We start from the raw sequence: 27333 nt of genomic DNA, 5'->3' as shown, positions 1-27333 counted from the left end.
CGGCGGGCGAGAGCCCGGGACCCGACGGGGAGAGGGACCGCGGGGCGCTCCAGCTGTCCTGCCTTCACTCTGCCACCATGCCTTCAGGCCCGCCGGGCTCCCCGCGGGCAGACCGCGCCTGACGCCTGTCGCCAGATGGCCGCGTCCCAGGTGGGTGCGATCCCTTCCGTCCCTGCTTGGCGACCACTCCGGCTCGGGTTAAGACGGACCCCTCCAGGACCCCTCCCTCTAACCTTGATCGCGCGTGGCTGGACGCCCCAGAGCACCCATGTGTTCTAACTTCCAGGGTGGCCTTAGGTGGTGGCACTCAGGGCCTCAGTTTCCCCAGCAGTTAACATGGGGATGGATTCGGCCACTTGTTCAGATGGTTTCTTCTTTACAGAAACTGGAACCTATCGTGCCCTTATTGGTGACGTCGGGTGGCAGAGGTGGCACAGCGCATCCCTCGGTGCCGCCAGCCCCAGGGCGGGTACAGCATTTCCTCCCGGTTCTCCCGGCAGGAACAGGGCTGTCTACCAGGGGACTCATGGTCCCACTGCCGCCTTGCCAGGGCCAGAACCTAGACTCAGGCTGCCCTGCTCCTGGTGGGTCTGGAGGGAGAGCCTTCAGGTTCTAAGTGCTGCTGTGGAGATAAAAACCCTAACAGTAGGAGAAGGAGTGATTTTTGTGTATTTTAATTCTCTCGGTGCTCTCCTGTTTTGGTGCCCATTTTATAGAGTAGGGCACCATGGCATGAAGAAGCTTGCCCACTGTCAGAGCAGGGTCCATCCTCTGTCCTGCTCTGCCTCGCCAGCTTCAGATGTGGCCTGCATTCTCCTTGGCATAACGGGCTCCCCCACGACCCCCAGAGGCCTGCTCAAGGTCCAGAGCTAGCAGAGCCACCACAGTGAGGGGGAGCCATCGGTGGGGAGGAGGCTCAGATCTCTGATCCCTCTGGCTGCAGGGAGGTGGGCAGAACTTCAGGGAGGGGGTGATGTTGGGGCACCATAGCCAGTGACATGGGGACAGAGGTGGGAGCAGAGGACTCCCCAGGCAGAGGGAGGAGCAGGTCCAGCAGAGACCCCCAGGTGGCCAGAGTTTGAGAGAAGGTGGGGAAAGGGCAAGAGGAAGATGGGGGGCCGGCAGTAGTAGAAGCAGGTCAGGCTGGGAGGCCCCACTGAGTGGGGATTGGGGTGGGACTTCTTTGGGACTGGAGGAGCTTCCTGCCTGCCCCCTAGCGTTTGGGGTTACACCCTCTGGGGCAGGGAGCCCTGCCCCTGCCCCCACAGGGTACAGGTTCTGGAGGTGCACCAGTGTGAGGGGTGGGTAAACTGCCTGAGGACCACCTCTCTGAGATGGATGTCTTGGGACAGGACACCTTGATGAGAATCAGAGCCCCGATTTATAATAATAGAAGAACCTTAGCCCTGCTGAGCAAGCTGTCCTTCATCCAGCGGACACTGACACCCTCCAGCTTCCTAGATGGCAGGTTAGCAAGTGCCCTGCCTGCCATGGTGATCCACTGGGAGGGAGGGAGACCCACACAAGCGGATTACCACACGCTATGTGAGAGCACACTCAGGGTGATTGCAGGCCTTTGAGGAGGTGAGCAGGAAGGAGGGCAGGGTGTCACCCATGTCCGAGGCTTACAAATACTTATGGCATGGTTTCACCTGCCGCCGTTTAGCAAATACATGGACATAGTTGTGTACCCACAAAGGGATTTGAATCAGATACTGGGCCCCAGTGTCCCTGGGACATAACATTGTTGAAGTCATTAAATGAGGGGACACCCATAAAGTGCTTGGTATGGTGCCCAGCTCACCTCTGCTGCCCCTGTCATTATGTACACAGGCTAGGAAACTGCAGGATAGAAAACCTCTGTACAAGACCATGCTCCTCTTGAGGGCAGAATTCATGCTAGTTTGCATTTTGCTTCCCTTCACATTGAGCAAGTATTGTTTTCCTAGAAAGTAAAAAAGCATCAAAGGTGACCTCTTGCAGGTGTGCCCAGGTGTGAGAACCAGGCTGTATCTGGCTGTATCAAGAAGGTCCTTCACCTTCTTGAGCTGAATCCGTTAATTTGTAAAGTGGGAATGTTTGCCTGTCCTGCCCACCTGCCTCGGTTGAGGGGAGTCATGTCACCAGACAGGGATTCTGGGGAGGACCCTCCAAACCGGAGAATGGAATCTCCACTCAGCCTGGACAGGTTCTTGACTTTAACCACAGAGAATTCAGACTCATCAAAAGCAAGGCACAAGCAAAGATTTATTTAAAGACAGCAAAAGTGTCTATACCCAAAGACGGTGTGGGCGCCTTTGCCTCTCAGAGCAGAGGAGACAGGCGATGTGCCCAGGGCTGAGCTCTGTGATTATGAATGTGATTTTCCTGGGAAGAAATATGCAGGTTCTCAGGCAAGCTTCTTTGAAAATCAAGACCCATGATAATCATTCTATATTTGGGGTTCAGAGTGTTTCTCTTTGGTCAAGCAGTTTAACCATAAATCACCTGTGGGCACGTTGTGTAAGTCTTTGAATCTGGTGACACTTAAATTAATTATGTTTTTGTTCTAGTTGATCCATTACAGGCACACACTGGAGGTGTTTTCCATCTAAGGGGAGGGACAAGCATGACTGGCCACGGACCCGGGTCTCCGTCTACTCAGGGTCTCTGTCCCTGTCTCCCTGAGTCCGTCTCTCTCAGGCAGATGAGGTGCTGGGGGAGAAGGGAACTGTCAATCACCATGACATGCAGGGAAGGAGTTCTGCTTTGCTTGTGGGGTTCTTCATGCTTTGTTTTTCAGTGACATTGGAGAAGTAGGTGTTGTGAGTAGGTCCCTTCTGCTCACATTTGGCCAAGCTTGGCTTTTTAATAGGTTATTATTAATTATTGCATCTGGAGATTATACCATAGTTCACTGACCATATTGTTATAGTGGACATTTTAGGCTCTTTATGACCAGCATAAACAAGCCATGGTGAGTGTCCTTTTGTACAAAGTCTTGCTCCATGGAGTGATTTTCAAACTTTTTATGCTTGTTCTGGGTCTTCGTGTCATCCCCTGTCAAGTGGAGATAACAGCAGGACCTCACAGCCTTGTAACCAGATGAGATAAGGCAGAGCCTAACCAGCAAGTCCTGGTCCTGGCAGGTCAGGGGACCCAATAGGTGCACACTCTCCACCCTCCCAGTTGTCCACAAAGTCGTCATGTTGGGGAGCCTTATGCCCACCAGGCCATGAAGCCCTTGAGAGGCATAGAGTGCGTGTGGCTCTCTTACTGGGCTCCTACTGTGTCCCAGGCACAGCTCTAGGAACCTGATAAACATTATCTGTGACCCTCAAAGTAGCCCTGCAAAGTCAGGGCAGTGTCCCCATTTCACAGGCAAGGACACTGAGACCTGGAGGAGCCTGATGAGCTCTCCAAGGCTGCACAGTGACCTTAGGCAGAGGAGGACTAAAACCCAGGTCCCTGGTTACCTCTCACATGCCCATTTCCCTTTCTGTCTTTCTGTCCAGACATGTGACAGGGGCCGAGTGGCCTCCACCCTTCGCTATTGCATGATGATCGGCGGCATGGTGTTTCTGGTAGCCGGGACGCTCTGCTTCGCTTGGTGGAGTGAAGGGGATGCAGGTGCCCAGCCTGACCAGCGGGTCCCACCTGCTGAGCACGCCGTGTCCCAGGCCTCTAGACCCCTGCTCAGGTCTGTCAGCTTCTTCTGCTGTGGAGCAGGTGGCCTGCTTCTGCTCTGCGGCCTACTGTGGTCCCTCAAGGTCAGCAGGCGGGGGCCACCCCGGTGGGACCCATACCACCTCTCCAGAGACCTGTACTACCTCACTGTGGAGACCTCGGAGGAGGAGAACTGCAGGTCAGTGGGGTGGGATGGGGACCTTAAGTGACTGATCATAGTCACACTATTCAGCATTTTCTCAGTAAATTCTCCTGAGGCTCTTTCTCTGGACCAGGTCCTTCCCTGTATCCCAGGTTGATCAGTGGGTCTGTACTGACCTGAAGGAGTTTAAAGCCTCTTCAGCAGATGACAAGCCAGAGTAGTTAGAGCTGTGTGAGAGAGACAGACACGTCCCCTGGGGACGTGGAGAAATCCAGGCAGGCTTCCAGGAAGAGGTGAGCTCAGTGGCATAGCAGAGGAGTTTAGAGCTCAGGCACAAGAAGGATTCAGGTCCACTGGGATCCTGACCCAGTTCTTTCACTAACTAGCTGAGGGACTTCAAGTCAGTCACACCCTTGCTCCATAAGCCTCAGCTTCTTCATCTGAATTTAAACCATAGTAACGGCAATGACAATAATAGCACGTGCCTGCGTGGTACCTGCCATATACCGCTATTCATGGTGACACCGTCAGTCCTCATGGTGGCCCTCTGAAGCAGCTACTGCTATTTTTATTTTTTGGTAGCAGGGAATTGAACCCAGGGGCACTTAACTACTGAGCCACATTCCTATCTCATTTTAATTTTTTTTTTTTTTTTTTTTGAGACAGGGTTGGTTAGGGCCTTGCTAAGTTGCTGAGACTAGCCTTGATCCTCTGCCTCAGCCTCCCAAGCTGCTAGGATTACAGGAATGCACTTCTGCACCCAGTCAGCTTTTTTGTTTTTTTTAGATGTGTAGACCTTTATTTTATTATTTACTTATACATGTTGCTGAGAATCAAACCCAGTGCCTCACACATGCTAGGCAAGCGCTCTACCACTGAGCCACGGCCTCAGCCTCCAGCTACTGTTTTTAACTGCGTTCCATAGAAGAGGAAACCCAGGCACCAAGTCATTAAGTAACTTGCTTGGGAACATCCAGCTAGTGTGTCTCAGAACTGGGACTTGAACACTGGCCTCCCCACACTCCTTGTGAAATGAAATGATGTCATGTCTACGTAGAGTGTAGCCCAGTGCCCAGCACACAGTAGGTGCACAGGAAACGTCAACTTTCCCTCAAGGGGACAGGTATGTGCAAGGGCACAGGGCAGGGTGGAGACAGATGCCGCATGAATTTCTCCTCCGGTTGTGCCATGATTGCTGTCATCCCGGCCTTTTGGGACATTTTTTTCTTACTTCTCCATGAAATTTGACTCCCATAGACGTGAGGCCTCTCTGTGTGTATTCTGTGTCTACGTCTGTGCTCTCTTCCTAAAAGGAACATCACCCAGCCCCAGAACCAGTTTTGCCCTGGTGAGCATGCCTGAGGGACGCATGCCCTTATGTCCTTATTTATTCAACAAACGACCTGGTGTGCCACACCTCAGGGGCCTGCCTGCATCATCTGTCTTTTGGTCCTTCTGTCCATCTAGGGCGCCCAGCATAAGAATTACTGTTGCCATTTGCAAGGCACAACTTAAAAGTGGTGGGAGCCTGCTGGCTGCAAAGCTTGTCCCCCCTCCCATGCCATCCAGCAGCGCTGAACTTGGGCGCAGCAGGGGCTCACCCAGATTCCTGTGAGCCGCCCCTCTTCCCTTTGTTAGAGGGCAGATGAATGTGCTTGTTCCTGCTCTGGCCAGACAGCACTCAGCACAGCCACTGAGCCCAGGAGTCAGCCCCCTGGGGCCGACTGTTAGAGGGAGGGCTAGGGTCTTGGGGACCACCCAACCAAACCCTGTATTTCTCAGACGAGACTCAGAGGGACCTAATGGTGGTGGGACGAGGAGCCAGGCCAGGCGTTGGCACTCTGGACAGGCACAGGCAGGGAGGGGGTGTTTTCTGTACACACAGCTGTGTTGAGGCAACAGGGTCCAGGCCACGGCTGCACCTTTCAGGTGGGGCCACTCTGCCTTCATTCTGAGCAGACTGGACACCCACCAGGAGGCTGCGGAAGGCTCCTGGCCAGCAGGCTCTGACATCCAAGTGTCAGATTCTGAGGCTGGGCTGGCTGCGTGTCGAGGAGGCTCTCCTGCTAGTGTGTACCTTTCCCCTGTGGCGGCCAGCCCAGCTCTGCAGCCTGGGGAGCCAGCAGCTGGCTATCGGGTTGTGCCTGTCTCCAGGGACCTCGCTCTCTGCCGGTGCCTGGCTGTGGGTACCTTTGGGTCAGAGACACAGGCCTCCTTGGTCTGGGCAGGTTCATTCCCCTGTGGTGCCTCAGTTTCCCCACTTATCACCCACTTATTCTTTCCTGCATTTAACTAATGTGTATGGAGCACCTACTGTGTGCTGGGTCCTATTCTGAGGGCTGATGATGCAGCAGTGGACAAGATAGACAAAACCCCTGTCTTTAGGGGCTCACGGAGAACATATAAGCCCCCTTCACAAGGTGGTACATGGGGCCTCCCAGGGGTCCCATCTGCAGTGGGCACAGCACAAGGCCCAGGGCTACTCGGAAGTCAAGTGTTTTAGTCCCTGCTCCTTCTTTTATAAACTGCATGTCTATGAACATTAATAGATTTTCTGGGTTCCATCTGATTCCTCATCTGTCAGCTAGGGGTGACAGACCTGGTCCCTAGACTGCCGTGAGACTCAGATGCGCTGAGTGATGGGGAGGTGTACGCTGTAAGGCTCGGGTACACTCTGACTTTCCTTGCTGTGACCGTGTTTACAGCTGGCAATGACCTCTCGTGCCCACTCACTGACTGGAGCCTCAGCTACCTCTGAGGTGTGTGTAGGGATTAGGCCCATTTTACAGAAGAGAGGGCTGAGGTGTGGAGAGATGGGTTGACTTGGGAGAGAAGGGTGACACTATGGGGTTAGCTCCAGCTTTGTAGTCAGGCAAGGTGGGGACTTTGCCACCTAGTTGATTTGCCACCTAGTTGATGTGTGAGCATGACTCACTTATGAAGGGGTGGATGCTGTCCTTCCCTCCAGTGGTCATGAATGTGAAATGAGATTGCAGAGCTCAAGTGTTAGGCAAATGGTATCCCACTTGGTGCTAAGCCCCAGGTCTCCTGCCCTGACCAGGCTCCAGAGAGCGAGGCAAGTCCCGGCCTCCATGGAGCCTTCTGCGCATGGGGATTATTGTGGCAGGGCTGTCCCAGCGAGTGCTGGGTCACTGGATCCAGAATACACACACCATGAATGGAGCCTGCCCCAGGGTGTGTGACTTGGCTGCCCTGTGCAGGGCCTGTGTTCCCCGAGTTCCTGGCAATTATGGACCATGACCTTGGAGATTAAGTGCTGGTGGGTCCAGCTGGCCACCGAGGTGACAGGAGGTGGTGTTTAGGGCCACTCCACATCTGCCCTGTAAGCAAACTTCCTGCTGTATGCTGAGCTCACAGGGCCCCTGGGCCCTGCCCTGCCAGCTGTCCCCCTCAGAGCTTAACTAACTGGGAGAGGGCAGGCAATGACCAGAAGGTGAACAGGCCAGGAGATGTGGGGGCTCTGGAAACCCCACTACTTACATTTTTCTGAGGGCTGACAAAGCTTCTCCGCATTTTTCCTTCCCTGCATCTGTGCAATGGGAATTATTATCCCATTTTATATGGAGGAGAAAAGGGTTCAGAGACTGTGTGTGCGGGGAGCAGGTCACATAGCAAGAGAACTCAGCTTGCCTGACACCAGGAGCACTATTCTTTGTCTTGCCCTCTCCTGCAAATGCCTCTGGGTGCTCAGAGAGGGCGAGGGCCCTGCTGGCTTCCTCAGCAGGGCTCCTGGCTGATGTCCTGTGTTCTACTGCTACCCAGGCTGGGTTCAAATCCAGGTTTCCATCAACCTGCTCTGTCACCCTGGTCTGTGATGCTGAGCAGTGAGCCTGCTTCCCTGGTGGCTTGGGCCAAGAAGACATAGTACCTGAGAAGGCTGTGTCCCCCGCAGGTGCTGGATGCTTCCTGGAGGAGGCAGCAGCCAGTTCCCAGCACAGGTCCCTGGTGTGTAATCCCATCCCCCACCTCTTCTGTCCCCTTTGCTGGCTTCCTGCTACTGGCCCCTCCTTGGTCTCCACAGCAAGACCACTGGTGTGTGCAATGGGAATTATTGATTCCCCAGCCAGCTCCATGCTGACCGAGGACAAGCTACTCGGACTTTCTGAGCCTGTGCAGGCTTACCTTACAGGACACCTGTGACAAGAGGTCCTGGCCCCACCCCTCCTTGAAGCCCTTCGACATATGAATGGCCCCTTTTGGTGCAGCATGTGCTACAAGACTTCTTGCATCATCTGACTTCATTTTCACACTATCTGATGAGATAGATGCCATTATTGTCCCCATTTGACAGATGGGGAAAATGAGGTCCTGAGTATTGGAGTTACTGAGCCAGGATCTCCCACCCAAACCATGGCAGAGCCATGGCTGAACCAGCTGGTGCTCAGAATCAGGACCAGCTGAGGGACTCAGTGTCAGGAGTGACCTTCAAGATCACCTAGTCAGTCCCGTATCTGTCAGTGTCCCCCAAAGCTGTAGCAGCCTGGCCACAGGCCAGTGACCCTCCCACCCCCCAGGCCTGGGCAGGGAGGCACTTGACCCTTGAAGATGAGCTACCCACCAGGGAGCTGAGAGGCAAGATCCAGTCTCACTCCTGCCAGTGTTGGTGTGGCTTGTTCTTGGAACCTGGCCTGCAGAGCTTCAGAGGACCTGGTCTTTGTCTCAAGTCCCTGAGGGTGGTTCAGTGGCTCAGGGTGGGGGCGGGGAACAGGCTCACAAAAGCTAAGCCTTACAGGGTAAAGGTGGTGGGCTCGGGACATGGCAGACTCCCACTCCTGGAGGTGGGCACATAGAAGTAATGTCCGGGCAGGCCTGCCATAGCTAGGCCCCAAGCACCCAGAAGTCCCACTCTGCCCTGAGCCTCGCAACTCTGATCTTGCAAAGGATTTTTCGGTCAGCTGTCCGCGTCTTCCTGTTCATGGAGCATGGCTCAGTGATCCAATGACATCCCTGAACTCATGCCCTCTGCCCCCTCTGCCCTGGGACAACTGGGCAGTGTCTGTGCAGTGACAGAGAAGAGCCCCATAAGGACAGAGCCAGGAGTGGGAGCTTGACCTGGGGAGGGACACATCAGAACACATCATGAGGACCCTCAAAGGACAAGTGGGGACTGCGCAGCAGAGGAGCGTGCTGGGGAGAGCCTTTCCCGGCAGAAGGAACTGAGGCGGCAGGAGGGCAGGCTGCGCATGCCCAGTGTCAGCTGTGTTCACGGGGCATGCAGGGGCTGCTCGGATCTGGACCGTGAGCTTGGTGCGATGGCGCACGCCTGTCATCCCAGTAGCTCGGGAGGCTGGGGCAGGAGGACTACAAGTTCAAAGCCAGCCTCAGCAATTAAGTGAGGCCATGTCTCAAAACATAAAAGAGGGGGAAAAAAACCCCAAAACAAAACAACAGGCAGGGGTTCAACCCCTGGTTTTAAAAAAAGAACCTGGACTGTGGCATGAAGCCTTCCCCACCTCTCGCCCCCGGCACACAGCAGGGTCTTGTCCTGGCCTGGGCTAACAGCCTTTCTTCTTTCTGTAGGACCCCAAAGGTGGTTGCCATCCCTACTTACGAGGAGGTCACGCACTGCCCACTGGCTGAGGGGCCCCCAGCACCAACTGTGTGCCCCAAGGAGGAAGGCCGGAAGTGTGGCGACGCGGGGGATGCCCTGCTGGGGACTCCGCCCCCCTTGGCTCCGCCCAGCTACGAGAGCGTTTTCCTTGCTCTTGATGCCTGTTCTGGAGACACAACACCTGCTCCAGGTGCTGCATGCTCCTTCCCAGGCCTGGCTCAGACTGCAGGGCGGGATGGGGTGAGTTACAGGCTCCTCGCAGGCCCTGAAACTTGCATCAAAAATGATGTGTCATTTCCAGGGTCTCCTCCGGTGCCTGGTATGCAGTAAGCACCCAACCATATGTCTGTTGCTAAATGCTGTTTTAAGAGTCTATTATTGTATAACAAACCACCCCAAAATTTAGTGAGTTAAAATAAATCCTATTTTATTATGTCTCACAATTCTGTGCCTGGCTGGTTTCCGTGGTTCTTCTGCTCCATGTAGTATCTTAGAGGGTGCAGTCATCAGGGGCCCAACTGGAACAGAACATCCAAGTTGGCATGTTCACAGTGCTGGCGCCTGGTGCTGGCCGGCATCTAGAAGAAAACACAGGGCCCCAGAGGCAGAGGTGGAACTGGCCCAAGATCACACACCAAGTTTATGACCAAAAGAACATGGACTTTGAATCCAGACCACCTGTGTAGGGATCCTAGCACATTCCAACCTTGGTGATGTTGAACAGTAGCCTTCCCTGCCTTGGTTTCCTTGTCTGTAAAGCAGAGTTGAGAATCACAGTGGCACAAGCCCCACCTGGGACTGCTGAGTTGGGGATGGCAACAGTGGATACAGAGAGCTTGCATGGAGCCTCAAGCTCAGCGCCAATGTGGTGCATAATAAATGCAGGTTTTCTAGGTATGCAAGCTTTATTAATAGAGGTAATATCCCTTTACCAACTGCAGATGCCCCTGCTGCACACCTCCTGCTTTCCAGATGTGCCAGAGGTATCTACTTCCTGTCCACTACACTCTGCAACTCGAAGGCTCCACCCCACCCCACTTCCCATGAGAAATCCAACTCGATGAGATTACCTGACCTTCCCAGCAAGCAGGGGTTCCAAGGCTGTGGGAGGCCATCCTTGTACTTGATTTGAGTTACCTCCCTGGCTGGGTGAGAGGTGCTTAGACACAGCTGTGTTATAGCTATTCCCCACCCTTCTCCAGGTCTGAGAGGCGTGTCTGGCCACTGCCCCGAAGACCCAAATCGTCACCCCTGACCTTGGGATGCTGCCCCCCTTAACCTTCATTGGATGGGATTTTTTCTGGAATTTTTTGTTCCCCAATAAAAGCCCACTCCCTGGCATGTTTTCTCTCTCTCTCTCTCTCTCTCTCTCTCTCTCTCTCTCTCTAGTCTCTTCTATAAACCTCGCCACCGCCTCGGAGCTGGTATTAAAGGTAATTAGAGTCTTGTCTCTTTAATTTAGAACTCCCTAGCGTTTACTCATGAATCGAACCTTCTTTCATGAAGCCAGCACTGGGCGTGTGGCAGACAAGGCCTGGGGCTCAGTCAACAGGATAAGGGCAGTAGCCATAACAGCATGCCATATGCCATTGTTTCCCACCTGCAAAACCACTCCTTACAGGTGGTGTGTCCCCATTTAACAGGTGAGAAGACTGCATCAGAAAGGCAAAATCTCAGCCATGTGCAGTAGTGCACGCCTGGTAATCCCAGAAGTTGGGGAGGCTGAGGCAGGAGGATTGTGAGTTCAAAGCTAGCCTCAGCAACTTAAGAAGGCACTAAGCAACTCAGCAATCCTGTTTCTAAATATAATATTAAAAAGGGCTGGGGATTTGGCACAGTGGTTGAGTGCCCCTGAGTTCAATCCCTGGTAGGCAAAAAAAAAAAAAAAAAACCAACTCAGAGAATAAAGTTACAGCCAGTGTTTTTTTGAGGCCTGGGATCTCCCACCAGTGCCTAGACATTGCCATCACTGCCACCCAGGCTCCTGCTTCTGCCTGTCCTGGCTGCAGTCTCCTCAGCCCAGGGGCCAAGGTGAAGCTGGTCAAATGCAGATCAGATCAGGCTCAGAACCGGTACCCACCTCACTCTGAATAACGAAAGCCACTGCACTGGTCTGGGAACAGGTCTGGTCTCCATCCCAACCTCCCATCTCCTGCCTCCCTTTCCCCACATATCCTCGCTCTGTGCACAGCCAGGCTCCTAAGCTCTGCACCCTCCCTCCTTCTAGAAGTTCTTCCTCATCCCCCTGTGGGCTTTTGGAAGGAACCCTCTCCCTCCCCAGCCCTGGAATCGCAGTCCCAGATCCCCCTCAGTGCTTCCCTCCCTTCTTCTCCCCTGGTACCCCTTCCCCTTCCTAGGTATCCCCAGGGCAGTGTGGGAGTGGCCTCCCTTTCTGTGTGACCTTGGCTGGACACACATATTTGGGGACCCTCTGCAGTTCCTAACAGGTGGGAGCTTCTGCCCCCAGAGTGAGGAATTTCCCCGGGGGCAGGTGAGTTAATGAGTTGCAGGTGTGAGCAGAAGGCCCCACTTCTCCCGGCTGGAGCAGAGGGGGCAGGGTGGGAGCACTGGGCAGCCAGAAGGACATTTCCACTTTCTCTCACATCACTCATCTGTGCCTTAATCAAAAGCCCTCAGGAGGGACAGTGACACACTCAAGGTTACCAGCTGTGTGGAGGCTCAGCCAAGGCCACATCCAAGGTCTCCTGACAGAGGCATGTTGCTGTCCCCTTCTGAGCTGCAGTGGCCTCACTGAAAACTCAAGATCCTGTGTCCACTACAGGTAGCCCCATCAAGGAGCCTCTCGAGGGCCAGGTCTGCCACTTGGTGGTCCCTGGTGGCACCAGTGGGCTTCCTGCCTGGCTGTCTAGCGCCTTCACCCCACACAGACACCATCTTGTGCTGGTTGCTGGAGACCCAGATGTCAGGGACCCTTGGAGCTCAGCCCCCTCCTGCACCTTCCCTGGGCTCCTCCCAGCTTCCGTTACCCAGGTAACACCTTCCCTTGGAGGTTCCACCTGCAGTCGGCCTAGTGCAGTCAGAAACCTCACCTGCTACTCCTCTGTTGCTAACTATGCTCATTTGTTTTTTTTTTTTTTAAATTGTTGATACATCTTTATTTTATGTATTTGTTTTTTTTTTTAAATTTTTTTTTAATATTTATTTTTTAGTATCTGGCGGACACAACATCTTTGTCTTGTATGTGGTGCTGAGGATAGAACCCGGGCCGCACGCATGCCAGGCGAGCGCGCTACGGCTTGAGCCACATCCCCAGCCCTAACTATGCTCATTTGGATGGTTCTCTCCCTAAGTGAAAAATTAAGCGATTCTGTCTCCCCTGCACAACCCTGCAGCGGTTCCTTTGACCTTTTAAAGAACGACATATACCTTCGCATGACCCGGGAAGTTTCCTGCCTCTACTTCCCTCTGGCCTTCCTCTGCCCTGCTCCTTACAGTCCATCCTTCTACTCACAAATACCATCTAGAGTGTCCCCTGGTCTAGCCCCATGGACACAGCAGTGAACAAAACAAGGCTGCCACCCTGCGCGAGAGCTTGGGTTCCCCTTGAGAGAGACAAGAGACAGATAAACTGATAATGGGTGTAGAGTGATAGATGGTATGAATACTATGGAGAAAAATGAGCTGGGGAAGGAGGACAGGACACCATTGGGGAGGGGCGTCTGTGATTTTAGGGTATGACCAGGAAGAGCTCACTGTAAAGGAGACATTTGGTGGAATACCTGGAGGAGCTCAGGGAAGGAGCCACGTAGCTATCTGGAGGAAGAGCTTTCCAGGCAGAAGAAGGGCAGGGGTAAAGGCCCTGGGGTACCTGTGCATTCCCAGAACAGCAGGGAGCCGGGGAGGTCAGAGGAGTGAGTGTTGAGCTCAGAGGGGTGATGAGCAGGTTACTGGGCACATTATCCAGGGCTTTGGGTCATCCTGGATTTTTGGCTTTTACTCTGAGAGCCAAAGAGCTATTCCAAGGTTTTGATCAGAAGAGTGACCTAGTCTTTGGGTTAGAAAGAGACTTCCTGGGTTGAGGATGGAAGCAGAGACTAGGTAGGGGGAGAGAAATGACGGAAGCCCAGCCCAGGGTGATGAGCAGTGAGTGGGTGAGAAGTGGCTGGCTTCTCATATCCTGAAGGTAGGGCCAGCAGGATATGGGGGTGAGAGAGGATGGTGGTGGCTGGATATCCAGGTGGGTGTCCTGGTAACTCACGGGAAGGATGGAGTTGGTGTGGGAAGGCAGGTCCGGGAGGAGTAGGCAAGATGGACCAACTGTGCATAGCATGTGGCCTTGTCTCCAGCCATGGGTCAATGGGCATCTGCCTCTGGGCCATTGCACACGTTGGCCCCTTTCCTGGATGTTCCTCCTGCCCTGTCACAGGAATCCCTTCTGTGAATTTGTCCCCACTCTGGTCTTATCTGGCTCTTTGTTTTATGCATGTGCTGACCTCATGCTTATTACAGTCTTTGTCATACTGTGCGGCAGAAGGTAGGACTAAGCACCCCCAATACTGTGTTGATCAGAATGCCTTACACCTCAGGGTCCCGCACGTGGTAGGAGCCCAACCAGAGACTGACTGAGGCCCTGGTTTGAATTTAGCTGTGCCGCCGTGGGTGGCTCACCTTGCCTCCCTTACCTTGCCTGCATGGGCCTCATTTCTGCGACTGTCAACTGGGCATGCTCTTTCCCTACCTGCCTCTTGTGGGATGGTTCTTCCCCACGAAGGTAAGTAGTTGAATCCCTTTAGACAGGAAGATGTTGTGAGCCCAGGTGTGGCTGGCGCGCCCCCTGCTGGAGGGTGGCTGGAGGCTCAACAACTCCCCTCGCCCCGCCCACCGCCCCTCCGCCTCGGTTCACCGGGGAAGGGAGAAGTCAGAGGCGAGGAGGGCTTGCGGGGAGCAGGAACCGCCCGGAACATTTTCCAAAACATTTTCCATTTAGTTCTTATCACGACTCTTTGGAGAAGATTAGATTAGACCCATTTTTCTTTCCCTTCTTTCTTTTCTTTCTTTCTTTCTTTTCTTTTCTTTCTTTCTTTTTTTTTTTTTTTGAGAAGCGACTCAGATTAAAAAAAAAAAAAGTAAAGAAGGCTGATTCGTGAATAAAGAAAGGTCGGAGTTGCGAGAAAGTGTACGGGGACCCAGGAAGGCCTCCCAGGAATGGCTAAAAGTCAGGTCCCTCTACACTGGGATTGGGGGTGCGTTGGTTCCGGTCACAGCTCAGCCCTCCAGCTCAGTTTGGGAAGATATTAAGCAACCCCTACACTCCTTGGTCTCGGTTTCCTCACCCTGCGCCCCCCCTCCCACCCCACTCCCGGCTGTTGCCACCTCCTAGGGGGCTGCAGGACGGAGGCCGATCACCGCAGGATGTGACAGGAGGGTGTAAGCACGTGTTGTGGCGGCCATCAGGGGGCGCACGAGGCCCTGCTGGACCACAGCGATCCATTCAGTGGCCAGTCCCTCTGCCAGATTCTAGGACCGGGTAGGCTGCCGTTCCTCTGGGTTTTGGTCTCTTTTTCTGGGATCAACATCAGCTGGGGGACCCTGGATTTATTGCTTCCTATCTCTGAGCCTCTGTAAAACAAAGGTCCTGACTTGTGAATAGTCTCAGATTACTTCCCCTCCCTTATGTCATTTCCAATTCACAGGTGACAAAACTCACATCCACCTGCCTAAATTTACTCTGGAGCCAGATCTGGAGGTGATCCAATATCTTAGCCTTCAGTGATCTCTTGGGCAGGGTCCTCTGCCCTCTGTGCCAGGGGACCTCCTATCTGTAACAGGCAGACTGAACCAGTAATAGAGAAGCCCCTCCTGGAAAAAGGGTCTGTGGGAGGAACGCCAGGCAGAGTGCATGTTGTGAGCCTAGGTGTGGCCTGAGGGAACAGCACAGGCTGCCAAGGAGGAGGGAGAAGTTGCTGACCACAATTTCCAAAACTTGAAAGCCTAGTATCCAAATGACACCCTCCACCCTACATCAGCAGTTCAACCCTGCAAGAACTCCAGGGCATGTTCTCCTAGAGACGCCCCTGGCCCTCATTCTGCAGTCCCGGGAGAGAATCTGACTTCTCCCATCCGCTGTCCCAGAACTGACAATCCACCAGTAGAATGTTATTCTCTGGATCGAGGCACCTTCTCAGGCTGGGCTGTGAGGACCTTAGGAGGTTGTTCTGGGTCATTCACACCCTGCAGGGGCATCAATTCATAACAACCCTTTGGGGTTAGGGACAGCTCGTTATAAGCAGGTCTGGATGGTGCATAGCATATGAAGGGGACATGGAGGCTAGGCCTGGAGACAGCTCTGCCCTGGGAGGGACTCTTATTATCCCTATCTTACAGAGGAGGACACAGAGGCATAGGCAGCTAGTTTGATCGAGACCACACTACCCAAGATGGTGGAGCCAGAATCCAAACCCAGACCCTGGACCCCTTTCACCCTGTGCTGTGGTGCAGCAGTTTGCACCGTGGCCAGGGCATGGGCTCTGGGCTCCTGTTCCAGCTGCTGCTATTTCTACTTTGTGTGACGTTGGTCAAGTTACTCATCTGGGCCTCAATGTCCTCATCTATAAGGTGGGAATAGTGGTGACTCCTTGCTTCATGGGGCTCCACTTCAGTGCAGTGGCAGCTGTAATGTTTCTAGAAGTCACCGTTCAGTAGATATGGGCTGTTCCTGCTGAACCCCAGATGAGCACAGGGCTCTACAATGTCAAGTTGCAGGATGCTGGCCTCCTCCAGTGGCATTCCAACCTGCAGGATGGTTCCCTGCTTCCCATGGCTGGCAGGTGTGGAGCCGCCTGGTCACACACTCAGCCCCACACTAGGCAAATGAGGTGATGTCAAAGCCTTGGCTGGGGCCCAGCCTCTGCAGCCTCCCTGTCCCTCCCTGCTCCTCCCTCCCTCAGATCCACACACACACAGTCGGGGCGGCTGGGCCCAGAGGGAAGGTGAGAGGGCCAGGAGTGAAGGTGGACGGCTGGGCGTGCCTGCCCATTGGTGCATGCCACTTCCAGCCGGGCTGAGCTGCTGGACCTGGGATTGGGAACTGGCCCCCAAGGGATCCTGCTCTCTTTAACTTTAAGCCTCAATTTGCAGCAATCCCAGAGCTTAGCCCCTCCCTGGCGTGCCTGTGGGGGTTAGCATGTGATTGTTGCACTCCCTCTGCTGGGGGTGCACTGGCCAGGGCCTGGCCAGGTGGCCATGGCTGATGAGAAGACCTTCCGCATTGGCTTCATTGTGCTGGGACTGTTCCTGCTGTCCCTTGGCACCTTCCTCATGAGCCACGACCGGCCCCAGGTCTACGGCACCTTCTACGCCATGGGCAGTGTCATGGTGATGGGAGGCGTTATCTGGAGCATGTGCCAGTGCTACCCCAAGGTAGGCAGTGCAGGGGCTGGGGGGGGGGTTGGGATGGGCTGGGGCCAAGGGTGCTGGCTGTGCCTCATTCCATGCGCCTGTCCCCATCCTTAGACCTCTCCATCCTTCCACTGGACTCCTGGGTTTCTTCTGCTCTCAGTAGCCTCCATTTACTCACCCGTCCATACTCACCCTGAGGGCTGATCAGAAGCCACTGGGCCCAGAGGCCAGAACCAGAGTCACGGGGGAGACAGTGGAGCACAGACCTGTCCTGGTGCATGGTTCCAGAGGCTGACGAGTGCTCGCCGCACCAGGCTCTCCTGGTCTGTGGTGCCCATCTCTGTGGCTCCACGGCAGAGCAGAGAGGCCGAGGCTCCAAAAGGCGAGGCCCCAGAGCTGAATAGCAGAGTCTGGGCTGGAGAGTGTAAAGGGCAGTCCTCCACCTCGGGCCCTTCTGGATCCCGGAGCCGCTGAGAGTCCTGGGGTGGGCCAGGCCTAACCCCAGTGCATGTGCTTTTTCAGGGTTTTATATATTCCTAAGCCTGGTGAGCCCTCTAGTTTAGGCAAGAGCCCTGGTTCTGGAGTTCTGTGTTCTGGTTCCAGCTCTGTTCCAAACTCTGTGTGACCTTGTCTCTCTGAGCCTTAGTATCGTCATCAGCAAAATGGGGCCCCAAGTCTCTTCTGCAGCCTTGTGGGTTATTATGATCAGAGCTGGAGTACAGGAATACTTGTAATTTACAGAGTGTTATAATTAGGTAAAATGCTGCGTTGTTGCTGTTGTTGATCCTGGACGTGTCAGGACTGTAAAACTTCCATACCCAGAGAGGTTGGGCGACTCTTCCAAGGTCACTTAGCAGGTCAGAGACAGACTCGGAGAGACAAGGGTCATCTGTTTTCTCAATTGTACAATTTGTGAGCAAAGAAGACAGGGTTTGGGGGACGTCTGAGGCCCTGCTGAGCCTAACTTGGAGAGCTCCAGGTCCAGACAGATCAGCCTCCCAGCCCCCAGCCCCTCCTCTCCTCCCACAAGAGTTCAGAGCAGGGAAGAGGCTTGGGCTGGCCCAATCTCTCCCAGTCCTGCCTTCTTTGTGGGCCAGCCTCGGGGTGTCAGTGTGTTGGCAGCTGGGGCGGTCTGAGCTGGTTTGTGGTCATTTACCAAGCAGTTTACAGTCAACTCGCCTCTGTCCCTGCAATGCCCCAAGTAGAGGTCACTGGGAGAAGAGGGCCTTGGGGCCAGAGCCTCCACGTCAGAATCCTCCTCCCCGAGGGAGGACTAGACCTGGGCGAGGGCCAGGGGACATGCAGGGTAGCATCCTTCCTGCTGCTGCCTTCCCCAGAGGTGGCCCGGGTGACCAGGGTGGCAGTGGGTGGGATACTGCTGGGTTTTAATGAGCTCTTGTTGATGGGCTCACATGCTTATGTGCTGTGGGGGCAGCATGGTGGGGGGAAACCACGCCTTCCAGCTCCCACAGGCCCGGATGTAAACCCCTGCTTCCTCTGTCACCACTGTGGCCTTGGCAGAGGGGTCACCTTTGCCAGCACCCTGTGTGGCCAAGTGGGGGCATGCATGGGGGATGAGGCACCACCCTGGCAGAGCTGTTGCTCTGGACACACGTGCTGGTGGCACTGGGTGGGTTGTGGGTGAGTCCAGGGGTGTGGGACAGTCCAGGTCTGTGTGTGTATCGCAGGGACTCAGGTATTAGACCTGGAGCAGGCTGGCTCCAAGAAAGGGAAGGAGAAAGGGTGTCATAAAGGAGGGGGATGCTTGGGGGTCCTTCCCGTTCCACCGGAGCCTGGGCCGCTGTAGCCGGTCCTCCCTGGAGCCCCTCCCCTGGCTCTCAGGGCCCATGGAAAGCTTCAGAGAAGGAATTTTCTGGATGGAATAAAATATAAATATAAGGAAATTAAATCAGCTAATAAAGATGAAGGTGAGGAGGAGCATTACCCACATGAATGAAGCTGTCTCTGTCTTTGAGGAGCTGGAGATCTAGTAGGAGAGACAGCTTTCTGCCTGAGGGGGGAAAAGCAGGCTTCGTGGAGCGGCTGAGCTGGGCTTTCGCGGTCACAGAGGAAGGCAGTCGAGGCAAGGCCCCCCAGACAGGAGAGCCACAGGGCCAAACACACATGGAGAACGAGGCAGATGAGCCAGTGTGGCTGCTGAAGGGCGAGGGGAGGAGAGTACAGGTGGGGAGGAGCGGGCTTGGCTCCTGGGGCCTGGATGCCATGTGAGGCTTTTGGACCTTACACTTTAGGTTGATGGGGCAAGGAAAGGCCATGGTTAGCTTTGCAGTGTGATAAGGTTATCAGGCTGACAGGATAGAGGATAGTCTGGGGTCGCCAAATAGTGGGGAAGTGTTTCTGGTCTACGTGAGAGATGATGGTCGTCTGGACTGAGGCAGAACTTGAACCCAAGGCTGTAGGATGGGAGAAGACATTTCCAGTCTCCCACGCAGGTGTGGAGTGCCTACCGTGGCCAGGCCAGCTCCAGCACCTCACCTGGGTTATCTCGTGGAATTTCTAAAGCACTCCTGGTCAGATCTGGGCATGAATTGGGCCTCAGGACTGGGAGAGGGGCAGATCTAGTTGGGGAGCCCTTGGACATGCTCAACCTAATAGCTTGGATGGTTCCAGGGAGCTGGAGAAGGGGAGGAGTGGCAGGGAGAGCAGAGCCTGGCCCCCAGGACCCCCTCCTCACTTGGCCTGGGGCCTGGTGGTCGAGGCACCTGAGCAGTCCATGGGCTTCCCTCTCTCCTTCCTCCCTCCAGGACTCCTCTGTGTTCTGCCTATGCATGTCTGACTGGGGTCTTCTCCCGGGAGCCCTCCAGAGCACCCACTGCGTCTAGATGAAGGCTGAGCTCCTTAGCTTGACGTTCCGGGGTTTGGTCTCCACCGTCTGGCCTCCCCCCAGCTCTGCCTGACCCTGTTCTTCCCCTCAGAACAAGAACTTGTGTTCTAAGATGCTGCCTCCTCCCCACCCCCTCCAGGCTTACTTTAATGCTGTTGCTGCTGATGGTGACGCTGATTGACAGTGATGGTGGCAGTGATGGTGGTATGACAATGACAATGATGGTGTGTGTGATAGGGACAGTGATGATGCTGATGGTGAGGATAATGAGGTGAAGATGGTGATATGATGGTGATGGCGATGATGGTGATGGCAGTGATTGACAGTGACAATGGTGTTGATGGTGATGGTGATGACTGACAGTGACGATGATGGTGGATGATAGTGAAGGTGGTGATGGTGACGGTAAGGATAACGATGGTGAGGGTGAGGGTAAGGGTGGGGATGATGATGGTTATGGTATTGGAGGTGATGGCGATGATTGACAGTGATGGTGGTGTTGATGGTGATGGTGATGATTGACAGTGACAGTGGTATTGATGGTGATGGTGATGATTGACAGTGATGGTGGTGTTGATGGTGATGGTGATGATTGACAGTGATGATGGTGTTGATGGTGATGGCGATGATTGACAGTGACAATGATGTTGATGGTGATGGTGATGATTGACAGTGATGGTGTTGGTGATGGTGATGGCGATGATTGACAGTGACAGTGGTGTTGATGGTGATGGCGATGATTGACAGTGACAATGATGTTGATGGTGATGGTGATGATTGAGTGACAGTGGTGTTGAAGGTGACAGCAATGATTGACAGTGACGGTGGTGTTGATGGTGATGGCGATGATTGACAGTGACGATAATGGTGGATGATAGTGAAGGTGGTGATGGTGATGGTAAGGAGAGTGATGGTGAGGGTGAGGGTAAGGATGGGGATGATGGTGGTTATGAGATTGAAGGTGATGGTGATGATTGACAGTGATGGTGATGATGATGATTGACAGTGATGTTGGTGGTGACAGTGAAGCTGGCTGGCTACACAGCATCCTTGGTAGGGGTGGGAGATGCCCAGACCCTGCCTTATTTTTAAACATCTGGGGGAAGTTCACCCCTCACAGGGGCCTAGGAACCCCCCACCTATCATTCCCTTCTCCTCATCAGGACTGAGCTTCTCTGGCAGACGAGGGCCTTCTACTCACAGCACTCCGTGGGAAGGGAGGAGGGGGCTGCTACTTATGGGCCTGGTATAATACAGCAGGGTCTCAACAAATAGTTGCTTAAAAATTTTTCAAAAAATATTCCCTCTGAAGAGAGGGAAGCCAGGCGGCTTTGTCTTGCAGAGCGCAGTCTGAGGTTTGCTGAGGGCCAGCTGTGCGTCAGGCGCCGGGCCCAGAGGCTCCTCATGAATGGCCTTCTGGAAACTTCGCCACGACTGTGGGAGACAGGAAGAACCAGCACCATCTTTAACAACTGTGGTAAAATCACAAACATAAAATGAACAGTCTCAAACACCATCAGAACATAGTTCTGTGTTGTTTGGTCTGTTCAGGGTGGTGCGGAATCCTCCAGAACTTTCCATTTTGCAAAAGTAAACTTTCTACCCACTAAACAGCACCTCCCACCACCCCTCTCCCTGTGTGCCCCTGTGCTGTCCCTCGTCCCGGTACCTCAGCTATGTGGAATCTCCCTGGGGTTGTCTTCCTGTGTCTGGTTTATTCCACTCGGCGGGCCCTTGAGCTCCCCCCATGTTGTGGTGTGGCAGAACTCCCTTGGTCTTCAAGGCTGAGCAGGGCTCTGCTGTGCATATTTACCAGGTTGGTTTACCTGCTCACTTGTCAGGAGATGCCGGGTGGCCGCCACCTTTTGATTTTTGTGCACAATGCTGCTCTGAGCACAGAGGCTACCCCACAATCCAGAACAGCACAGAGGAGCTCTGGGCGGAGCGTGACCTGCCCAGGGAAGGATCCTCACCCAGCGTCCCAGACCCCAAAGGCAGGGCTCCTCCACCACCCAGTGCCCCCACCTGGAGCTGGACTCATGGAACCCACTGAACCTCTGGAAGTTCAGGGACAGAGACTGGAGGGTGTGACTGAAGCCACCCCTTTTTCTGTCCCTCTACTGCAACCTCTGAGCCACAAAACACATGACCTGCTTCCCACTCATTCATCAGATATGGATGAAATGCCTACTGTGTGCTGGGCATGTGCAGGGGACACTAGATGAAGGCCCTGGGGATGACTGAGCTGTGAGCTCAGGGCAGGTTGTTGCACTCACTCATCTGTGACCATGATGCCCGGGAGAGTGCCTGCACACAGCAGGTGCTCAGTAAATGTTGGGAGAACGAAGAAGAGTCAAGATGAGAACAGGAGCCTGGAATTCATCTGCCCAGGACTGCTACTGCTGTGCCCTGAACAGCCTCCTCCCTTGTCCAAAGCTGGGGGGAGGGGGGTCCTGCCTGGTCCAGCTTCTCTCCCAGGGTGTGTGGACAGGTTTGCATGACTCCAGGGAGAGGAGGAGGAGACAGCGGACTCCCCCACCTCACTGTTGTCACCTGCAGAAAGGCCATCTCCTCTTTGCCTGCAGATCGCCTTCGTACCCGCGGACTCTGACTTCCAAGGCATCCTATCCCCGAAGCCCCTGGGCCTGTTGGAGAATGGGCTTGCCACAGAGGTGAAGAGGTAGGTATGGGGGCAGTGGTCAGCCACCTAGACCAACCTCCCCCAGAGAAGCCAGTGGGGTAGGCTTTCCCTTCTCCTTGAGCAGGGCCCAGCCTTGCCTTCCTCCTTCCTGAGAACACACTGTCAGAAATCATGGGTTACGCATTATTACTCCCATTTTACAGAAGTGGAAATGGAGGCTCAGAGAAATCTCATGGGGAGTTGGTGATGGAGGTGGGGCCTGAACTCTGGCTACTCTGGCCCCCAACCTGCCTTTCCCCTGGAGGTGCCAAGCCCTGGCCCTTGCTCTGTGCACAATCAAGAGCACTCTGGCCTCAGCTACCCAGGTGTGACCTGGAACTCTGAAGGCCAGGCTGTGGGCCCAGGTTGTCAGGCCTTAGAGGCTCGCTCTATTTTGCTTGGAGATGGTAGTGACGATGGCATTTGCTGCTCCTGCAACAGAGTGAACACATCTCCCACTGGGAGTGCAGTGGTGGACCTGGGTGGGCATGGGGACATCCCAAACTCTCTTGGGTCACAGGGCTAGATATAGGAGTGAGCTGCTGTGACAGCTGGGGCTCAGGCCACCCTGGTCCTGGCCTGTTTCTTGTCATCTCCCAGTCATGGGACCTTGGGCAGGGGACTTTGTCTTCGAGCACTAGTGCTGCATCTCCACGGGTGCAAGCCAGCTTCAGTCCCCATGCCTGGGTTTCCCCATGGCACCTCTAGAGTCACGGGGCAATTAGAAGAGCTGAGCCCCAGCTGGCCCTCTAGCAGCCCTCAGAGCCTTGGGTTCTTATGGCCAATACACTCCCATCTCTAAAATGGAATGGTAATTTCTGCCTCCAGGTGTTGTTCAAAATAACAGGATGATGCTGTTGGGCACCCACAAACTCCCCAAGTAACTGGCCTTATTTTGCCATCACACCCTTTGGAGACACCAAGTGAAAGTCAGAGGTGGGGTCAGGCCTGGATCCTGCACTTAATTTACTCACCTTCCTTGCCTCTGCCTCCTCATCCATGAAGTGGATCCAGGGATGCCCCCTGAAGCTTCTTGTGAGGTTCAGGGCGATCATGTAACAGAGCAAGAGGACAGGGGAAGACAGATGCCGAGGCCAGCTGCGTGCCTCGTTGCCCACCCGCCTCTTCTCTCTCCTGCTCTGTCTGCTCCCTGCAGCCCCCAGGCCCCCTACGTCAGGCTGTGGGAGGAGGCGGCCTACGACCAGAGCCTGCCTGACTTCAGCCATATCCAGATGAAGGTCCTGGGCCATAGCGAGGATCCTCGCCCATTGCTGGCCCCTGAGACACAGCCAAGAACCAGCGATGGAGAAGCAGGTGGCCCGCAGGATGCCCAGGCCTGGGTGGAGGCCGCTGTGGTCGTCCACAGGGGCTTGGATGAGAATGAGGAGGAAAGACACCGAACTCAGAACAGGCCTGGGTGAGTGCAGAGCTCGGAGCAGAGGCTGCCCAGCTCCAGGGCCGGGGAGGGCGGGGATGTGGGACCCTAGATGGGGGGACAGGACACTCGGGACAGAGGGGAGGGAAGTGGGGGTGCAGGACACTCAGAGCAGCAGGCAGAGTGGTGACAAGGAGTCAGGCCAGGGTGGGAATCCCAGCTCCCTGCTGCGTCTCCTTGGCAAGTTTCCTGCTCTCCTGAGCCTCAGTTTCCCCAGTGGGAAGTCACTCCTACCACACAGGGCTGTTGTAGAATAGGGACACAGTAAGCCCTTGCTTTCTCTGAATGTTGTCATGGGTAGCAGCGATCCTGGAGCCAGAGGACCCAGGATCAAATCCTGACCCTGCCGCTGACTTGCCCTGTGACCTCCAGCAACTGGGCTCTTAGATTCATCCATTTATTTGCTTATTGCATTATCGATTCTGGGCACCAACTCTCTGCCAGGCCTTAACTGGCCTCCTCTCTAGCCTTCAAGAACTCCCAGTCCAGTTGGGGAGGCAGACGAAGGAACAAAGGGACCCCTGGTGTGTCAGGGGCTGTGAGGGACCAGGGGAGAACCCCGGATGATTGGGGAAGTGCAGAAATGGCCTGGTTTGGATAATACCATAAGAGCCCTGCTTCTTGAGCACTTACTACGTGGTAGAAATCATGCAAAGTGCTCTGTACATATTATCTGCCATAAACTCAGAAACAACCAGTGGAGGGAACACTTATTTCCCCTGCTTTATAGGAGAGGAAGCTGAGCCCCAGAGAGGTGAGCTGGCCTCCCCCAGGCCTTGCAGTGGGGGCTGGCTCTGGACCCAGGCAGTCTGACTCAGAGCTACTCTCTGCCTCTGCAGCTCCCCAGCCTGTCCCCAGGGCCCTGCGCCCTTGGCCTCCTTCCAAGATGACCTGGACTTGGGCTCCAGTGAAGGTAGCAGCCCCAACCCATCTCCACCTGCTGGGGAGGAACCTCACCCCCTAGCACAGAAGCACCGGGCCTGCAGGAGCACACGGAACCGCTTCTATGACTTTGCCTTAATTGATGATGCTTCTGTGTCAGAGGATGGGCCCCGAGAGGGGCAGCAGTGGGAGACAGCCCTGCCCAGCAACAGCTGGCATCAGTACCCAAGGACAAAGGAGGTGGAGGAGGAGAAGGCTGTAGACGCAGGTGTGGAGGAGCCCGAGGAGGAAGAGGAAGACTTGTACTACGGACTGCCAGACAGCCCCGGGGACCCTCTCCCCGACAAAGAACTGGGCTTTGAGCCAGATGCCCAGGGCTAAGATGGAACTGCCTTAAAGTTTCTAGACTGACCTCTCAGGGCTTCAGTTTCCCTATCTGCGAAATGGGATCATAGGGAGGATCAACGGAGACAGTGGACCGAAGATCATTCTGAGAACTCTGGAGGAACACCAGGGAGGAGAGGGGCTCTTCCAGTACTTAGCTCTCACTGGAAAGCTCTTTTTTTGAGGCAGGGAGGGTACCGGGGATTGAACTCAGGGGCACTCAACACTGAGCCACCTCCCCAGCCCTATTTTGCATTTTATTTAGAGACAGGGTCTCACTGAGTTGCTTAGCGCCTAGCCATTGCTGAGGCTGGCTTTGAACTCACAATCTTCCTGCCTCAGCCCCCCAAGGCGCTGGGATTACAGGCGTGCGCCACCATGCCCAGCTTTTGGCAAGCTCTTGAAGGTCAGATGGGATTTGTTGTGAAGATCCACAGCAGCTGGGCTCTCAAAAGCTTTTTCTGCTTCCCCAAAGCCGGCCTCTGACAGGGCGCCTGTGTGGTGCTACCCAAGGGCCCTCGGGCTCCCCTTCCTGTTCTGGTCCACAGGAAGGTGATGTGGTCTGACTCAAACTGACTGGGTCTCCCCCTGGCCCAGTCCCTCCTGCGGCTCCCACTATTGCTTCGCCAGGATCCAAACCTTCGGTGACTGACCCCTGCCGGCCACCCAGCTGCAGCCCTGAGCAGCCCCACCTCCTTCTCTGCTCCTCCAGTCCCTATCCCCAGCTCACAGACTTGCCAAGCTCCTCTCCACCAGGAAGCCCTGGTTCCCGCCAACTCACACTCAGTCTGCAAACCCCTGCGGAGACGGCCTCCTCTGACATTGCAGCTTTGGGAATGGGTGGTCCTCACTCCTCGGTGCTCCCTCCGGGGCTCATACATGTATCACTGTGACATCACACCTGCCTCCTGCTCCAGGGTGGCATCTTGGTGGGTTCGGTGGCCTGGAGCCTGGGTCACTGAGGGTGTGCAGGACTCACGAAGGGCCAGGAACCTGTTGCAGATAATGTCACTCTCTTCCACTTCCCCAATTTTTGAACACATGGCCTCTTTACATCCCTGGCAGATGGCTAAGCCTGGCATAGAGCTCCCAGAATGGTACCCACCACCGGCCCACAGGGTGTGGTTGCTTTGGCTGAGAGTGGGTGGAATTAAGCATCCTAAATTAAGTCCATTAGACTCCTGAGCATCTACTGTGTCCCTGAGGCTCAGCTGGGATCATCAGGAGGGAAGAGGCATGAACAACTAATATGACTCTTGACCCCAAAGGGCTCACCATCCAGCAAGCCAACTTTCTTTTAAGTTTGAGACAAGAGCACAGAGCTAAGGTGAGAGCAGAGACATCAACAATGACACCAGAGGCAGCACAGTGACAACTGAACAACCATCTGGGTCCATCAAGGGCAGCAGCAAAGAGCCTTGGCAGCCCTGAAGGCCTGGCTGTGTTCTGGCGTCACAGGGCAACGCCTGCCTCCTGTGGATCTCTGCCAAGTCCCTCTGTGCCCCAGCCTGGGACAGTGGCAGCTAGCTGTGGAGAAAAGGGCAGTGGTGCCACCTCAAGCCAGGTCCCTCACCCAGGGCTTGTTCCCTGGACCACCTGGGAGTGGGAGGCATCACCGGGCTGGGCCTCTGGGTGGAGGTTGGGGGTCTTGGCTGAGGGAAGGGGAAACCCCTCTGCTGGTCCTTTCTGGGCCATTTCTACCTCTGCAGTGAAGGGTGCCACCTTCAACCTCTCTGCTGATGGGACACAAGAACAGATGTCCCTGCTCATGCCCTAGTCACGGCTGAGGTGAGGTGCAGCGTGCCCTGCACTCTGGTGGTCAAGGTAGGAACTCCCGTGACCCACATCAGAAAGAGCACCAGCGCCAAGGCTGAAATAAAAAAGCTGTCAACAGTGAAGGACACCTTTATTCATCTGAAAATTCCTTTCTGTAAAACTACCTGTTGCCCTTGGGGCAGGATGAATGAGCCAACACGGGGCTGTGTAGGTGCCTGAGAGTGAGCGACAGACGTCCCTGTGCGTGCAGTTGGAGATCGGCACCAGGGCCCTCAGGCACAACCTCAGGGCCCTGGACCCGATCCCCAGAGAACCCCTGGTGGCCTGGCCTGTCAGCAGAGACTGCCCCGGGGGCCTGCAGGGCTCTGGGCAGTGGAAAAGAGGTTTCCCGTCCCACCGTCCAGTGAGGAGACAAGCCTGATCTGCCTGGGACGGTCCGCGTTTGCGCTGTCTCTGCCCTCAAAGCTACCCGCTCTGGATGACAACTTACAGATTCACCCTCCCTGCCCTGTGACCTTGAGCCAGTCAGGGGACCTCATTTAGCTCCCTCGTGCATGACCAGGGGATGACGCACCCACAGCTCTGAGTCTGG

At 54.9% G+C, this 27333-nt stretch overlaps 2 protein-coding genes and 1 long non-coding RNA gene across 5 annotated transcripts; 2 read left to right on the top strand and 1 right to left on the bottom strand.

Annotated features, from left to right (window-relative positions):
- Nucleotides 1-6: 6 nt before the first annotated feature.
- On the top strand, nt 7-9823 carry Tmem61 (transmembrane protein 61). Its single transcript, XM_015484827.2, has 3 exons — nt 7-150; nt 3495-3844; nt 9350-9823. The coding sequence occupies exons 1-3, from the start codon at nt 136-138 to the stop codon at nt 9708-9710; spliced, it is 726 nt and encodes a 241-aa protein (XP_015340313.1). The 5' UTR covers nt 7-135; the 3' UTR covers nt 9711-9823.
- LOC125620376 lies at nt 9782-17924 on the bottom strand. Its single transcript, XR_007351994.1, has 2 exons — nt 16932-17924; nt 9782-9958 (listed from the first exon to the last, which is right to left on the bottom strand). It is a non-coding gene; the product is annotated as an uncharacterized LOC125620376 (long non-coding RNA).
- Nucleotides 16294-26863, top strand: Bsnd (barttin CLCNK type accessory subunit beta). 3 transcript variants are annotated; one of them, XM_048815317.1, is made up of 5 exons: nt 16311-16330; nt 16479-16760; nt 22170-22264; nt 23421-23681; nt 24539-26863. In XM_048815317.1, the coding sequence occupies exons 2-5, from the start codon at nt 16584-16586 to the stop codon at nt 24960-24962; spliced, it is 957 nt and encodes a 318-aa protein (XP_048671274.1). In that variant the 5' UTR covers nt 16311-16330; nt 16479-16583; the 3' UTR covers nt 24963-26863. The 3 variants fall into 3 exon arrangements, with proteins under 3 accessions (XP_048671273.1, XP_048671274.1, XP_048671275.1); XM_048815318.1 differs by lacking the exon at nt 16311-16330 and adding an exon at nt 20927-21061 and having other exon boundaries at nt 16634-16760; XM_048815316.1 differs by having other exon boundaries at nt 16294-16760.
- The last annotated feature ends 470 nt before the right edge of the window (nt 26864-27333 follow it).

This window comes from Marmota marmota, unplaced genomic scaffold, assembly GCF_001458135.2.
Source record: "Marmota marmota marmota unplaced genomic scaffold, marMar, whole genome shotgun sequence".
Classification (NCBI taxonomy): Eukaryota; Metazoa; Chordata; class Mammalia; order Rodentia; family Sciuridae; genus Marmota; species Marmota marmota.
This window is presented reverse-complemented; position numbering and strand designations above follow the sequence as displayed.

Coding starts and splice junctions, on each gene's coding strand:
- Tmem61 (XM_015484827.2), top strand. Junction 3,845..9,349: donor TCGGAGGAGGAGAACTGCAG/GTCAGTGGGGTG, acceptor TTCTTTCTGTAG/GACCCCAAAGGTGGTTGCCA.
- Bsnd (XM_048815316.1), top strand. CDS start 16,584: ATGGCTGATGAGAAGACCTTCCGCATTGGCTTCATTGTGCTGGGACTG. Junction 16,761..22,169: donor TGTGCCAGTGCTACCCCAAG/GTAGGCAGTGCA, acceptor CTTTGCCTGCAG/ATCGCCTTCGTACCCGCGGA. Junction 22,265..23,420: donor CTTGCCACAGAGGTGAAGAG/GTAGGTATGGGG, acceptor TGCTCCCTGCAG/CCCCCAGGCCCCCTACGTCA.